This window comes from Chrysochloris asiatica, unplaced genomic scaffold (assembly GCF_000296735.1).
Source record: "Chrysochloris asiatica unplaced genomic scaffold, ChrAsi1.0 scaffold00150, whole genome shotgun sequence".
Classification (NCBI taxonomy): Eukaryota; Metazoa; Chordata; class Mammalia; order Afrosoricida; family Chrysochloridae; genus Chrysochloris; species Chrysochloris asiatica.
The window spans coordinates 3078097-3092441 of NW_006408668.1; the positions used below are offsets into that span (position 1 = coordinate 3078097).

General features: G+C 40.5%; 1 protein-coding gene across 1 annotated transcript in view; it reads right to left on the minus strand.

The window, feature by feature from the left end:
* MAP4K4 (mitogen-activated protein kinase kinase kinase kinase 4) overlaps window positions 1-14345 on the minus strand; it is a 268380-nt gene that overhangs the window by 103933 nt on the left and 150102 nt on the right. Inside the window, exons 4-5 of the mRNA XM_006870766.1 lie at window positions 2251-2376; window positions 885-995 (exon numbers count right to left, since the gene is read on the minus strand). Of these exons, the coding sequence (XP_006870828.1) occupies window positions 885-995; window positions 2251-2376 (237 nt within the window). The remainder of the gene's footprint in view (window positions 1-884; window positions 996-2250; window positions 2377-14345) is intronic.

Here is a 14345-nt window from a genome sequence, read left to right on the forward strand (position 1 = left end):
CCAGTTTTAACATCCAACAAATGAAATGCAACCAACTCATTTCAATGTGTAATTTGGAAGTAAAATGGAGAGAAGAAATGTGATTTCTGACACTAGTAACCCAAGCACTTTTCGATATGAAATCTAAACAAAAAAAAAAAAGCTCCTGAGCTGGTAGGACAGCTCTATTCCTCACAGGGATCATTTGAAAGCTGCTAAAATAGCAGCTCTGAAAGTTACTCTAAGATCCTAAGCCAGCTTTCCAATTGGCTGCAAATACCATTAAGCTTTAGAACTATTCCTCATAAATATTACAACAGATTTTAACAGCTAATGCCAAAGTTCACAAGTTGATTTTGAAAGTCAGCACTTAGCACTGTTAGTACTGATTTTATAAGCTTACAGGCAGACTTCCTATAAAAACAATACTTAGAGATTATGTCTCTTCCCCTCCATTCCGATTTTCTTTTTAACTTCCAAGGAAAGATGCTATACAGTCATGACCTGGAGAATGAACTTTAAGAAAATAGAGGAAAACTTTTGCTTAAGTCGACCTTCTTTGGAGTCCTGGTGTGGTGTGGTGCTGTACAACAAGCACTGGATTGCTAGCTGTAAGGTTAGTGGTTTAAACCCACCAGCTACTTCTCAGAAATCCCATACGGGCTTGCTATGTGTCTGAACTAACTCGACGGCACTTAACCACCACAATGATCTTCATTAGATACTTGCCAGGGTTAAAACTATGATGCAGCTTAAACTATTAGGCTATCTATATAGAGCCATCAGTTGTTGTCAAGAAGGGAACAATTTGTACAGGTATAACTCATGTAAAGAAATACTTCAGGAAAACGAAAATGTAAGCACAAGAATGTATATTAGATTGCACAGCTGCAGCCTTTCCTTACCCTCAGTATTTCTCGGGAGATGTATGCTATCCAATCTTCTTTGAGTGTGTTCCCTTTGGTGTTCTTCACAAGGTCTGTAATGGACCCAGCCCCGCAGAATTCCATCACAAGCTGCAGGGCAGACAAGACACACACTGTGACTAACACATTGCAGCAGTTGGAGAGAGCATCACAGACTGCAGTACATATCAGAGAAATTATGGAAACATACTCTAACCCACTCTACCTTTCCAAAAGACGGAGGCATGTGAGCACTCTGGAGACATTCAAGGGGATTAGAGTTCATTACACGTAAGTCACTGTGTATACTCGGTCCAGTCGACTGAGATTTTCTCATATTCAATGGCACACGCCCCCTGTGCAGAAGTTCTCAAGTGTGCAGACTCTACTGTAAGCACATGAGCAACAGGGTGAGGTGCTCACTTTGGTCTCATTCTGGATCGACGTCCAAATTACCAGAAATCTGATTCAAATACTCCCTCACGTTCCTTCTCATTCTTCCTCAAAAGTGTTCTACTTTACTCACACTATGATCTTCAATCTATTTTACATTAACTGGGTTTAGTACAAAAGAAAAATGTTATTATTATGTATTATTGACAATATTAAATGTTTATATAATATGATCTACACATTTTTAAAGTTCTGAAAACTACTCGAAACCTTAACTATGACTGGATTTGGAAGATGGAAACAGGTGATTTGTTTGATTTTCTCAATTTAGCAAACTTTCTATAATCCCTTAAGTAAAAACAGAGCATATTAGAAAAAGCACTACTCCTTCCTTCCTACTTGGTAAGTTCAACACTATGAGTGTAACTAATGTGAAACCCGGGCAGTATCTCAGGGCCATCATATTGGATACAAATGTGTTCAATAAGAGATTGAGGTTTTTAGTGCATCCAGTCCAGAAATGTCACTGAAATTTAATAGTTTTAATTAAAATAATCATCATTATTACTAATAGATCACTTCCAAGAGGTATATTTTCTTGAGATTTGTCTCTCACCTTTAGGTGGCAAAGAAAAATGAAAATAATTCAGCTAACCACTTCCCAAGGAGTTTTTATCTATCGATTTTGTGTTTCAAGCTTCCAATTCTCTTGATATTTAGTCACAATCTTTTCAAAATATGCCATTATATTCTTAAAATACCAGTTAGTTCTTTTCTGTGTAATTTGAAACCAGCATCCCAAAACAAAACAAAAAAGCAAATACCTTCAAACAACAGACATACAACTTTTAAAATCAGACGGCCAAGTTTTTCTTTCTGTTTCTCTCCTCCCTCCCTTTGGAAAATACTCCGTACCATTATAATACAGCCCAAGAAGAGACACCTACAAAACATTCAGGAAACATCTGCCTACCCAGAGTTGGTCATCATGTCCTGGAGGGCTCTTCTTAATGAAAGCACCATAATATGTTGCAATATTTCTATGATGTGAATATTTCTTCAGCATATTTATCTCCAGTTTGATTTCTTCCTCTTCATCCTTAAGAATAAACAAAAATAAAACACTTGAAGTGCTTGACTTTTCCCACCCACATGCATTAATGAAAGGAATGTAACTTTCCAGCCCCACTAGAAGCAAAGGTAGTATACAAAGGTAGTATACATTCACTTTTATCTATGTCCCACAAGAATTAGGGACCTTAAGGGGACCCAGTCTTTGAAGTAAGGTGACAGGTGATATATAACAAATAAGTACAAAAGATAACAATGTCTATGGGAAGAAACAGCAGGGGACATGATGTACAGTCCCAGTTCTTCTACTCGGTGACCTCAGGCAATTTACTCCATATTTCACTGGACCTCAATTTGTTCATCTATAAAAGATATGATTGAAACTATTTTAACTAGTTGTTAGGAAAGGCTGCTTTCTTTTCTAGTAAACACTTAACGAATATAAATCACCTGGCACATGTAAAGCTCTATGATATACCCTTCTAACAACCTTTATAACAGCACCCTTCTCCATGGATTTACAAGGGTGGATTACTAAACACAAGCCAGCTATCATCCTCTAGGGGACATGTGCACTCTAAATGAGATGCTGATGAGCAGTGAATTTCGATTTTACACCACCACTCTGTTATAAAAGGTTATATTACAGACTTGGCTTTTCCCTCAGCCTTTTGTTTGATGACAATAGTAAGAGCAGAGGAGGAATCACAAGAGTTTCTAGGAGAAGCTCAGGTGGGGAATGAAGGAAACAGATGGTGACACTAGTCTGGAAACTACAAATAAACAGCCCATGCGAGTGATGTGGACTGAGAGGGCTGCAAGGCCTCTCTCTGCTTTTCTCTCACATACGCCAGCGAAGACACTGGGCCAGCACAGCCACTCTGTTTCCTGCTGTCTTCTACGTGATGGAGCCAGCGAGCTCTGCCACACTATCTGCTAAGAGCTGTCAACAAGGGCTATAGCTCACAGGGAATGAGGGGAAGGCCAGATTACAGCGAGGACGAAGAAAGGAATGGACATGGAGAGAGAAAAATGTGCCTTGGTAAGAAAAGCACAGTGTCTGAGAAATGGCAAAGGAATTCAAGAAAAGCTGAAGACCAGATCTCTACAAATCCCTATACTGTGTTGTTGTTCCGTGCAGTCGAGTCAGTTGTGACTCATAGTGACCATGTATGGGGTCTCCAAGAACAGCTGGTGATTTTGAACCGCCAACCTTGCGGTTAGCAATCCAGCACTTATCCTACAGAGCCACAACAGAACTTAGTATATAATGAAAATTTCCCACAAACTTTTTTGAAGTCCCTTTATAATTTTCAAAAGGAAACGATGACTGGTTCCCTTAAAACTTCCCTATGTTCCGTCTTTCTACACAGCACATGCATTCCACTTTGAGACTGTTGGTCCTCCTCCTCCAGGATTTCTGTCATCCACGGCACATGCGTGTGGGCATGTGGGTATGTGAGATAGAGAGGAGTGCACCAGAAGGTATACACACAGTTGAAGGAAAAGAAGGAACGACGATGCTGACGGGGTAACACAAGGTCAAATACATGCCACAGACAGAGTCTACTATTTCAAACGTTGTTTTGTGAAGTGCCATCAAGTCGGTTCCAACTCACAGCGACCCTGTATCGGGTTTCCAAGGAACAGCTGGTGAGTTAGAACTGTTGACCTTGTGGTTTGCAGTCCAGAGCTGATCCCACATTGCCACACCTGGAGGCTTTAGCATCCCCCAAACCATTCATAAGGCCTCCCTGGTCTCCATTAAAAGGGTATTCAAGCAATCAAATCCTGGGAAGATCTGTACTAAACTACAAAAATAATTGATGGGAAAGCATAATCACCTTTCAAATAAATGTTTTAAAATGAAGTTTATGTGTAATTTAAACATTCCTTCTCTTGCTTCTACCATTTTTAAATAGATGACTCATTGCAAATCTTATGAAATAAAAAAGTATTTAACACAGCTAATTGTCATTTACAGTCTGAGTGCCCACCTTGGAGAAAAAGCATCAGAAATGCAGAATTTGCCAAAGGCTTTGTGCCAGCTACAACTGGAATCTAATTATGACTAATGCTAATAATATACTGTTTCACGTTGTCTTTAAAGAAATGAACCCGCTCCTGAGTTCAAGTCTCCCTTTGGTCATTAACTTGAAACAAGTTTGGTGGTCTCATTCCAATACTTAAACACACACACACACACACACACTGTCACTGCCATCAAAAATAAACACCTCATTTAGCCAGAGAAGATACAGATTTGGGGCAGGCTTGAGTTGAAATTGTAAAACAACAAACTCTGCATATGAAAAGAAAATGGATTTGGCAAACTATGCAGAGGAAGTTTAAATATCCCCTGTGTCTAAGCTGAGTCCAAATTACTTTGCCCTTTTGTTATTGCTGTTGTTAAGTGCCATCAAGTAAGTTCCAATTCACAGAGACCCAGTATAGGGTATCTAAGGTTTAAAAAAAATCTTTGTGGGAGCTTCATATTTCTCCCACAGAGCAGCTGGTGGGTGAGAACTGCTAACCTTGTGGTTCATAGTCCAGTGCTGTTTCTGTGAGCCACTGCGTTTCCTTCCCTTTGCCCTTTACAATTTTCTCCTCTTTAAGAGAGCGGCCATAATCACATACACATTAAAAAAATGTTACGGTCACTTAAAAGAGAGGAAGGAGCCCTGGTAGCACAGAGGTTAAGCGATCAGCAGCTAACTAAAGGAGCACAGCTCGAACCCACGAGCCACTTCACAGGAGAAAGACCGGCAGCAGTCTGATCCCATAAAGATGTACAGCTCTGGAACCCCATAGAGCAGTTCTGCCCTGTCCCACAGAGTCCCTAGAGTCGGAATCCACGTGACAGCAATGGGTTAGGTTTGGTTTAAGACAGGAAAGAAGCTTCTTGGTAAGGAAGAAATGCGCCCTCCTGTTTTTCTCCCATGGTAAGGCAGCTGCTAACCCCCACTTAGTGATTTAATACAGCTGATGCCAATTAGCATTTTGGACTCTAACCAGTGGGAGCAAACTCTCATAGAAAAGGTCTTTGTCTCAGGCTGGGGATCTGACTAGGCGATGAGTTCTCAGTTAGCGGCTGGGGGAAGGGAGAACGTCTGAATAGTGGTAATTTTCAAAAGCAGCTATGGTATCTACATGAGTCATATGACAAGCCCAGTGCACCCTACCATCTGAACACACAGGAGCCCATATTATCATTTTGTTTTTGTTTTTAAGGTTCCCTTTAAAACACTGTTAGGCAATCTGGTTCCCTAAATTCTCCCTCAGTCCATGAATGGTAGTACTTATATGGGAAAGTGAGAGACAGGTTAAGTTTCGATCAGCGAATTGGGATCCAAGATAGGAAAGTTTTCTGAGATAATTCTTTTTCTTCCAGCCAGTATACCCTCTTTACACAATGAAATGCCTACTCAGTAACAGTACAACAATAGAGGAAGGACAGTTGATTTTTCATTTGTCTTTGTTATCTGGAAGGGGAACTGATAAAATAAGAGGAGCAAGTAACTCTGGCAGATTTCAGCCCTAAAATGAATAAAGGAATGTACACCTAGATGCTTTGAATGAAAAGTATCTTTTTAAAACCTGTTTACACATTAGTTTGTTTTCAGCCAACTACGAATGGACCTTTCTTTCTGTGACTGTGAACTGGGAAAAATAAGAACAGATTCTCTTACCTGGCAAATCCCAGTTACATCTGAGAGGATTACTCAGAATCACATCAAGTTGAAAGCAGCAGAGACTAAATCACATTTCACTGTTCTTGGACTCAGGCAAATGACAAAGTTGTATGATTTAAATCAGTATTTTATTAAATGTAGGTGAGCAAACCTATATAGGCAGAGCAAGAGTAAGGGTGTGGGATCTGGTCAAAAGGAAGGAATAGCTTCTTTATCAAATCAGTCCATTCTGTTTCCCCAAAGATCCATCAGTCAGTCCCAAAATACAAGACCAATAAGCAACTTTAGAAACTAGCATTAAAAAAAAAAAAAAAAGTAAAATGGAAACCAAAGACTCGGGACAGCTTGCTCAGAAATACGGTTTAGAATGCTTTCCTACAAAAAGACACTGTTATCTCTACTTCTACTCAATCAATTAACTTCTGGGATTCCAAAGTCAAAGTGCAATGGCCCTTCAGTCCTTAACCCTCTTATCTAAAGATACCACAGAGAACTTTTACTAGACAAAGTCCTCAGAGAGCCTTCTAACTTTTCCATCCTCCATAAAGTTTGCCAGGCCACAAAGATTGCTGAATATGTCAAAGATTATTATATCACATCTCCTCCCATCCGCAACACACACACACAAGTACCTAAAGATATTGTGATAAAAAATGGAATTACGTAACACCATTCACGTGTGTGTGTGTGTGTGTGTGTGACTGTAACTAAATGGTGTAGGATAGCAAACAAGATCAATCCAGTTTCCCTCAGCATCATCCTTTCATAAGTAACCTTGGGAATCTGATGTTTCCATGAATGACACCAAGGACCACAAGAAGACCACAATACAGCTTTGTGGCAGCCCCTGCCCTCCATACTACCATTTAAGAACAACATGACAAAAAACGAAGGTGGTGGGGATCTGAAGCAATAGAGTCAACTAAGACAAATCACTACTTTCTCTAGGGTCTAAATTAAACTATTAGAACTTTTCCAAGATCCACATCATCAAAACCTAAAAATCAGATGCCATGCCAAGCACCACCTACAGGACACACGTTGTTGTGTAGTGCCGTCGAGTCGATTCCGACCCATAGTGACGCTGTTTGGTTGGGTTTCCAAGGAGCGGGTGGTGAGCTTAAACCACCAACCTTGCAGTTCAAACGGCTTTGCAGTCTGGTGCATTAACCCACAGTGCCACACCAGGACTCCTTGGTACCATGGGTACAGAACCTTCAATACTGACTAGAATGTGAAAACGTTCGTGTTATTACTTAATTTTAGAATCCACCCATTTTCTCCATACACAGAGATACACATACAGTTGGAGTCAGTACCTCCTGTTGTTGTTGTTGTTGTTGTTGTTAAGTACCATGGAGTCGGTTCCGACTCATAGCGACCCTGCACAGGGTTTCCGAGGCTATAAATCTTTACGGGAGCAGGACGCCTCATCATTCTCCCACAGAACAGTGGGTAGTTTCGAACTGAACTGCCGACCTTGAGGTTAGCAGCCTGATTCAAAACCAGTACTCTACCAGAGCGGAGACCCTGAAAGAAACCCAAAGCTGGTCCTGAAAGCCTGGAATTTACTGAAATGGAAATCTACCTAGCAAGCCCCAATCTAATCAACAACAGCAACACAATAACTAAAATATAACCTAACTTGTAATGCTATTAAGACACCAAAGGGGACCAGTAACCAAAATGCTCAGAAGATGAAACTGACATTTTTCTATCTACAACCTAAAGGTGTATATGTGAAAATAACTACATACATATTTAGTGAAAGCAAAGAAAAAAGGAAATGTTACCAAATATTATCTTCAGATCATAGGCATTTTCTTCTTTACCTTTCCTAATTTACTATAATTGACATGTTGTTGTTAAGCATCCTGGAACGTCCATTCAGACTCATAGTGATCCTGCATAGGGTTTCCAATGTACTGCTTCCTTTATAGGAGTGCTGGTGTGGGGTTATACGGCATGGACCAGATTGCTAAACTTAAGGGTGGTGGTTCAAACCAATCAGTCACTCGATTGGAAACCCTATACAGGATCACTGTAAGTCAGAACCAACACAACAGCCTCCATAATTGGGGATGGGAGGTGAGGAAGGGTTTAGGAGAAGAGCGTAAGCTACAGAAGAATTCCAAATGAGTTCGTTCTGGCAGCACACACAGTTCAACTCCCTTTGTCACTGGACTGAGGGTCCCCTTCCCACCCCTCCTTGCAGCTCTGGGATCGCTGCCAATGTTCCCTGCTTGGCCTGATTCCACCAACGGTCCATGTGCAGGGGGTGCTGGTGGGAGCATGAAGAACCAGAACTGTGCTTGTTAATCTGCCTTCTTACTGGAGCAGCTGGGCCACACAGCTCTGGCCTTGGTCTCATGGCTGTTTCTTTCTGTTTGCTACCATGTACCAATCCTGGCCCACAACTTCTTGAGACTGGCTCTTACTGCGCTTCAATCTTTCCTGGGGCATAGAAGTGGAGTCCTGACTCATTATGTTCCGGCTTCATCTTCCTGATCTACCAGAGGGTCCTTTAAGGATTATCTTGCCTCAGCCCATACATTACCCCTATACCTAAATACCCCTATACCTAAAAGCCAGTGTCAAACTCTATGACGCTTCCCATAGTGCAACAAGAAAAAGAGTATTATATACATTGAATAAGTCCCTGGGTAGCACAAGTGGGCTGCACTCATCTGCTAACCTAAAAAGGTGCATATGGTTAAGTGCATATGGTTAAGAGCTGAAAGCCTGGCCTGGTGACTGGTAGCATTTCCGAGGTTATAAATCTTTCTCTTGAGAAGCGGCTTGAGGATTTCAACTGCAGACCTTGTGGTTAGCAAAGGTTAGCAAATCTTTGCAGAAGCAGAAAGCCTCATCTTTCTCCCGTGGAGCAGCTGGTAGACCGTAACCATCAACCCTGTGGTTCTCAGTACAGACTCACACAGATTCCTGTTACCTCAACAATGGGACAAAATTAGCTCTGAAGACTGCTATTAGTGCTGTGGGTACTGCTGAACACAAGGTTGGTGGTTCAAACCTACTACCTGCACTGAGACCATGCAATTTGACAGCATCGATTTGGCAATGGGTTTTGGTTTGAAAGGCTTCTCTGGTTCTACCAAACCAATCTTAAAGTGACAGAACTGTTTCCCAGTAAATTCCCAAACAAAGCTCAAGAATAATAATACAAACGATCCAGAGCCTAAGGGGCTGGCATCCCATTAAAACTTACCAGGCAAGTAAAGAAGCAGAAACATATCCCCAAGAGAAAATTAAGGGGGAAAAATTTTAACCTAACCAGAAATGACACCAATAACATAATTAGCAGACAAAGTCATAAACCAGCTACAACCAGTAATACCTTTATCAGTGGAATCTGGCTCTGTATAAACCAGTAATACCTGTATAAGTGGTATCTGGCCATGTATGAGCCTGAGACTAGATGTGCTCGAGATGGTCCATTACATTAGAATCCAGTGCATTTAAAAAGTAACAGCTTGGGTCCACAGACATTCCCATTCTTCAACCAAGGTAATGCAGCAAAAAAACATACATAATATAGACTGTATGTTCCCACTTTCCCATCACTAAAAGGAAATTAAAAATAAATCGCAGATGGACAGATACATATAGATAGGGGAGTGTGGTGATTCTGTAGGATAAGCACTGGACTAGAACTACAAGATTGGTGGTTAGAATCCACCAGCCACTCCAAAGGAGAACAGTTAGGTTTTCTGCTTCCCCAAAGATTTACATCCTACAAAACCCTACACAGGGTCACTATGAGTCAGGACTGACTCAATGACTCTAACAACAACAACAATATATAAACAACAAACCTTAAATCATATAGGGGAAAAAAAACAAAAAACTCATCAGAAACAGCATGATACATCACGCTGCTTTTGATCATACATTAAAATAATTTTTGTTTGATTGTAATAATTAAATTGTTGGTATAGATATTGCCAAAGTGAAAGCACTGCCCTATGTTAACTGCTGTCAAGATGAGTTCCAACTCATAGTCACTAAGTATAAATAAGGTTTCTGAGGCTTTTAAAAATCTTTGCAGGAGCAGAAAGCCTCATGTTTCTCCTGAGGAATGGCTGCTGGGCTCGAACCAATGACTTTGTGGTTCCCTGTCCCGCATTTATCCTATGGACTTCACTTATTCAGGCACAGATGGGATGGAAGGATTGGTGGTGGAGGTAGCGGTGGATGGAGGGGGTGGAGGGGGTAGGATGAATGGTTAGTGTTTACACAGCTCAGTGTTTCTAATTCTGACCCTGAAGATACTATGGACCCTGTGAAGATTTTTGATATATCTAGTGGTTTTGCTTCAGTCTTTCCCTCACACATCCTTCTGTCTTCTTGTATCCCCAACTTCTTAACTTACTTGTATTATTGTATACAATATAATACTGCTTGAATTATTTTGAGATTTCACGATACAAAAACATAGTGAGTGAAAAAAGGAAAAATTAAGAAAGTAAGAAATCAACTAGTATAATAAAATCTTCTTGGTAACCATCATTGAAATGTCACAGTGCTAAACGAAAAGCAATAGTACTTTAAAGGTGGCTCTTGGTGTTCCCTCAGACAGTAGAATTTCACTCTAGTATGCCAATTATGACAACAAGTACATAAATCTTAGTTTAAATTTACATATATCATATATATATTTAATTCTCTTCACTGTGAGTATTCACATTATCCAGAAAGGGATCCCCACTCTTCTGTAACGGCAGGTTCCATTCAAAAATAACTTGTTGACTGATGAACTGAAATTTCCTACACCTGAAGAAGTCCTCTATAAGATTTTTGTGGAAGTCACATATGAAGACCTGTTCCTTTAGCTGAGTATCCAACAGGCTTTCCACAGGGTAGTATGACACACTCCATTAAACTTTCCTGGGCTTACCTCTAGAAGACAATGGCTACATTTTACAGCTTTTCAAGTAAAACAACACAGAATTAAGATTTCTGATTTCTAATCATCCTCCTTCATTTAAGAAGTTTTAGATGTCAAAAGTTAAGTTGGAGCATTCATTTGACAATTTCATATTGGAAGTATCATATCTACATTTGGGGAAAGTGTGATTCAGCACATATATTGTTAATTTTTAGCCATCGAGTTGGTTCCGACTCACAGCAACCCTTTAATCAGGTTTCCAAGCAGTGGCTGGTGAGTTGGAATGACAACCTTGTGGTTTAAACTGACCCTGAGGTCCAGTGTTTATCCTATAGTGCCACACCAGGACTCATATATATATATATATATATATTTTTTTTTTTTTTTCCTTTGTTGTTAAATGCCATCGAGTTGACCCTATTTAAGGTTTTTGAGGTGCGGATGATGAGTTTGAACCACCAACCTTACAGTTTAAAATGACCTTATGGTTGAGTGCTTAAATTTGTAGAAATTTTCCATTATCTTTTAAATTCCATGGTTCCACAAACATTTTAAAGCCCCCTTGTGTGTTATGTAGAAGCTCCTCCACAAGTTCTCACATTTTCTTCAAGATGTACAGCTAATTTCTTACTATTATAGCGCAGAGGAGGAGCCCTGGTGTGTGCTGTAGAGACAGTACTGGAATGCTAATCAAAAAACTGATGGTTCAAACTCACCAGCTGCTCCTCAGAAATCCTACACAGGGTCCCTACGAGTCAGAAGAGACTCGACGGGAATGAACAACTACAACTACAGGATGGCACCAAAATAATGCTAAAATCATTATTTTTATTTTCAATTATTTCAAAATAATTTAAAATGCCTCTCCCCTTCCAATCTTCTCCACTTCTTAGGAATGTCTCACACGGCATCCGAAGGAGACAATGAGAGCAATAGAATCAGATACCTCAGAGGCTCAAAAGAAACCCCACCACTCTTGAAGTACCTATATGGACTGTGAGTCTATATAGGCTACCACAGCCCAGCTAGACTAAGGATACAAAGCCAACCTCACACCACTTAGTGAAACCCAAAAGGGACATTTTGCACTGAGTCAAACCATAATTGGTCTCTTTTAGGAAAGTCAAGTTGAATGCTTTATACTTTTTGCTACAGAAATTCGTAAGAATGTGTCCCCTAGCCTTCCTTCCAGAGAAACTCATTCTCCTCCAAAAGCCTCGGTCTAAATCTACAGCTATAGCACAACAGCCACATGCTCAAGCTCTAGAGAAAACTAGAGAGGCAATGAAAAATACTACATCATAAATACTACATCATAAATACTACATCATAAAAATCAATTGCTCTAGACTCAGTCAGATAATTCGTTCCTAATACTCACCAGACTTCCTGGTGTGGTGCTATGGGATCAGCATTGGACTGCTGCTAATGGCAAGGGCGGCAGTTCAAATCCACCAGTTGTTTCTCAGAAACCCTAGACAGGGTTGCTATGAGCAGGGAACTGATTCAACATCACTTAACAACAACTACTCACCACTCTATACTTATATGTTTCAAATCCTCCTCATCTAAGGCATGGACTCTAGGAAGACACAAACTGTTTGTCTCTGTACCCCGCACAGTGCCTGCCACACTAAAAGTGCTCAACTGTGTATGTATCTGGATACTGGTATTATGTTTGATCTTAAAATAATAATAAATTAGTGAATCCCTGAACCTCAACTTCTTTATGTGCTAGATGAGAATAATAAAACCAATGGAAACTCTAATCCATTCCCCGCCCCCAATCCATTCTTAGCAGGACAGTAGCCACGTAGGATGGAAGAAACAGAAAAGTCAGATAACAAGCAAAGACCTTCACACCTCATAGTGCCTTGCACGTAGTAGGCACTCATATAGGATTTCTGGGAAATGAACTGCAATTATCTTCTGCTTTACCAACTGAGCAGAACTGTGTATAGTTGTGAGCACAAAGTGTTCCTCAAGCAGCCTGTGAAAGAGCCAGCCCTCCTGGGAACGCAGACTACATGAATCCCTGGCATCATCTTCCTGCTAGCAGCAGATGGGTGGACAGGCGACCAATAGTGACCACATTGCCAGGCTCATCAGCTCACTGCTGGGATGTGCTAAGAAGGCCAAGCAAGGATGCCAGCCCCCAATTACACCAACCAAACAGCCAACCACAGAAATTATCTACCCTAGTGCAACCCATTTATTTTCTCACTGCTACATGGATTACAAAAGGAGCTCTGGTAGCATAGTGGCTACGAATCGGGTTGCGAACCACAAGGTCAGCAGTTCGAAACTACCAGCTGTTCCGCGGGAGAAAGATGAGGCTTTCTGCTCCCATAAAGATTTACAGCCTTAGAAACCCCGTACAGGGTCGCTATGAATCGGAACCGACTCCACAGCACATAACAACAACAACAACATGGATTACAAATGAATTCTGTTCCAAGGTCTATCTCTGATTTAGGTCAAATTTATGTAAATCGAGATGGTTCATATTAACCACAGTCAAATGCTTGTCTGAATATATGGTGATGGTGGTGGTGGTGGTGGTGGTTATGTGTCACGCAGTCGATTTCCGACTCATAGGGACCCTGAACAGGGTTTCTGAGGCTGTAAATCTTTACGGGAGCAGAAAGCCTCATCTTTCTACCGCGGAACAGCTGGTAGTTTCAAACTGCTGACCTTAGCAGGCCGATTCGTAACCACTACGCTACCAGAGCTCCTTTGAATATATAGCATATAGTATACCTTTCTGTGCATAAGAGAAAAAAAAAAAAAATTGAAAGAAACACTTTGAGATACCTTAAAACCTTGGAAATCCTACACAGGGTCACTATGAGTTGGAACCAACCCGACAGCACATAACAACAACAAAACATCTTGGACGTAATACAGTAATCATAACAATACTGTTTTGCTGTGCATCATAAAGACGAGTCCATTTGTCATAACAAATCATTATATATGGCTGGAATGATTTACCCAATAGGTTTTATTCAGTTTGGGGGATGCTTTATAAGTATGGATTGTACATTAAGTCGGACACTTGTAAACAGGGACTGCCTATACTTAGGTTAGGCATATTGCCAAATAAAAATTAGCGGTGTGTGTCCTGAGTCTCAAATATATATTTCATACAACTTTTTTTCAATTTTTTCCCCCTGTCCTTAATACAAGGGCACAGTGATTAAAACTGCAGGTGCTACTCTCAGAAATAAATGAAAAGATGTCAAAATTTACAAGATGCTAAGAAACGCAGGGAAAGAGAATCGATGATTTCAATAAGCAATTCAATTAGAAATAAGATGACCCATTGTTGAGATGAGAATCATCCCACTATATTCCAGTACTATATGGAATGATACCACTACCACTTACACTGAGAAA